Source organism: Mus pahari, chromosome X (assembly GCF_900095145.1).
Source record: "Mus pahari chromosome X, PAHARI_EIJ_v1.1, whole genome shotgun sequence".
Taxonomy (NCBI): Eukaryota; Metazoa; Chordata; class Mammalia; order Rodentia; family Muridae; genus Mus; species Mus pahari.
In genome coordinates, this window is record NC_034613.1 from 52809573 (window position 1) to 52811633 (window position 2061).

A 2061-nucleotide genomic window follows, 5' to 3' on the forward strand; every position below is an offset into this window, starting at 1 on the left:
GTGTCATGGCCTCACAAGTGCTTCAGGCCTTACAGTACCCACAAAGACTACACTCATGACTGGAACCCATTATCCTGTTTATTCCCCGTGAGTTAGTCAGGGTTTCTATTCCTGCACAAACATCATGACCAAGAAGCAAGTTGGGGAGGAAAGGGTTTATTCAGCTTACATTTCCATACTGCTGTACATCACCAAGGAAGTCAGGACTGGAACTCAAGCAGGTCAGGAAGCAGGAGCTGATGCAGAGGCCATGGAGGGATGTTCTTTACTGGCTTGCTTCCTCTGGCTTGCTCAGCCTGCTCTCTTATAGAACCCAAGACTACCAGCCCAGAGATGGTACCACCCATAAGGGGATCCCCCAGGCCCATTGATCACTAATTGAGAAAATGCCTTGCAACTGGATGTCATGGAGGCATTTCCCCAACTGAATCTCCTTTCTCTGTGATAACTCCAGCTTGTGTCAAGTTGACACACAAAACCAGCCAGTACACCCCGCCAGCACACACCAATATGTAGGCAGTTTTCTTTGCTTAGACATGGAAGCAGTTTTAACACTGGCCCTTCTGAAGCCACAATGTACCAAAAGTACTATGCCAAACATGTGTAACTCGTGTAAAAATTCCACATCCCATATTGGCCACCTCAAGATGAAAACGAGTAACTCCCTAAAGTTAACTGGCTCTACTCCCCTAATATTAAAACATAAAAACCACATGGGAAATATAGAAATTCAAATAGAAGTAACATAAACCTGTCATAAATTGTTAACAAAAAAACTATCTGTGGGACAGCATGGATGACAAATGGTCTACTGTGTAAATTTTAGAATGAGGCAGACAAAGGTTGGAAGACCGGTTAATTTTCCCCTCCTTCTCCTGCTTCTGCTTCATCTCCTTGGGTATCCGATGTCCACAATGTCAAGTTGTTTCTCAGTAACTGCATTATTAGCGTGCTGTCTTTGTAGGACTCCTCACTTAATGTATCAAGTTCAGCAATGGCTTCATCGAAAGCTGTTTTTGCAAGAGAGCAGGCTTTCTCTGGGGAGTTCAGGATCTCGTAGTAGAACACAGAGAAGTTGAGGGCCAGACCCAGTCTGATGGGGTGTGTCGGCTGCATCTCCTTTTTGCTGATTTCAAATGCTTCTTGGTATGCTTGCTGTGACTGGTCCACAATTCCTTTCTTGTCATCACCAGCAGCAACCTCGGCCAAGTAACGGTAGTAGTCACCCTTCATTTTCAAATAGAAGACTTTGCTTTCTGGTTGGGAAGCATTGGGGATCAAGAACTTTTCCAAAAGAGACAGACAGTACATCCTTGCAGATGTCGCGCAGCTCCGTCTCGATCTTCTCTCTGTATTCTCGAGCCATCTGCTGCTTTTTCTCAGCACCTTCCGTCTTCTGCTCAATACTTGAGACGACCCTCCAAGATGACCTACGGGCTCCTACAACGTTTTTATAAGCAACAGAGAGAAGGTTCCTCTCCTCATTCGACAGCTCCACTCCCTGCTCAGTGACAGACTTCATGCAGGCTGCCATGTCATTATATCGCTCTGCCAGCTCGGCCAGCTTGGCCTTCTGCACCAGCTCATTTTTATTCATAACTGGATAGTCTGTCCGGAGTGGGTGGCGGCACAAGGACCCGGCTTGGCAGTCTCTGGGCGGCGAAGGCGGTGGCGGCAAGGCTGAGACTCTGTCCCTGATCTGGCTGCTCACAGGCTACAGCCGCTCCGCAGACACGGGGTTCAACAATTTATATTTTAACATTGCCTATGTAATTCAATATTGCAGGGTGAGAGACAAGAGCTAGATAACTAATATTCATCTAAAACTCTTATTTCTTCTAGTCTCATTTTTTTCTATAAAACCTAAGTTTGTTGTTTGGTAACAAGTTAAATAGTCTTTGCAATTCTGCAATTATCTGACAATTACAATTTTTCTTTTCTTTATATATTTGTTTTAATTTTAAGCACAATTCCAAATAAGTTAATTCTTGTTTTGATTTGGATATGGCTTGAATGTATACCTTCAGCATTCATAATTTTGGATGTTTGATGCTTCATATG

General features: G+C 44.2%; 1 protein-coding gene across 1 annotated transcript; it reads right to left on the reverse strand.

Moving 5' to 3' along the window:
- Positions 1-602: 602 nt before the first annotated feature.
- On the reverse strand, positions 603-1597 carry LOC110313584 (14-3-3 protein zeta/delta-like). Its single transcript, XM_021188013.2, is given in 2 exon segments — positions 603-1302; positions 1304-1597. Coding segments are annotated over 2 exon segments (741 nt in total). The 3' UTR covers positions 603-855.
- Between the last annotated feature and the right edge of the window lie 464 nt (positions 1598-2061).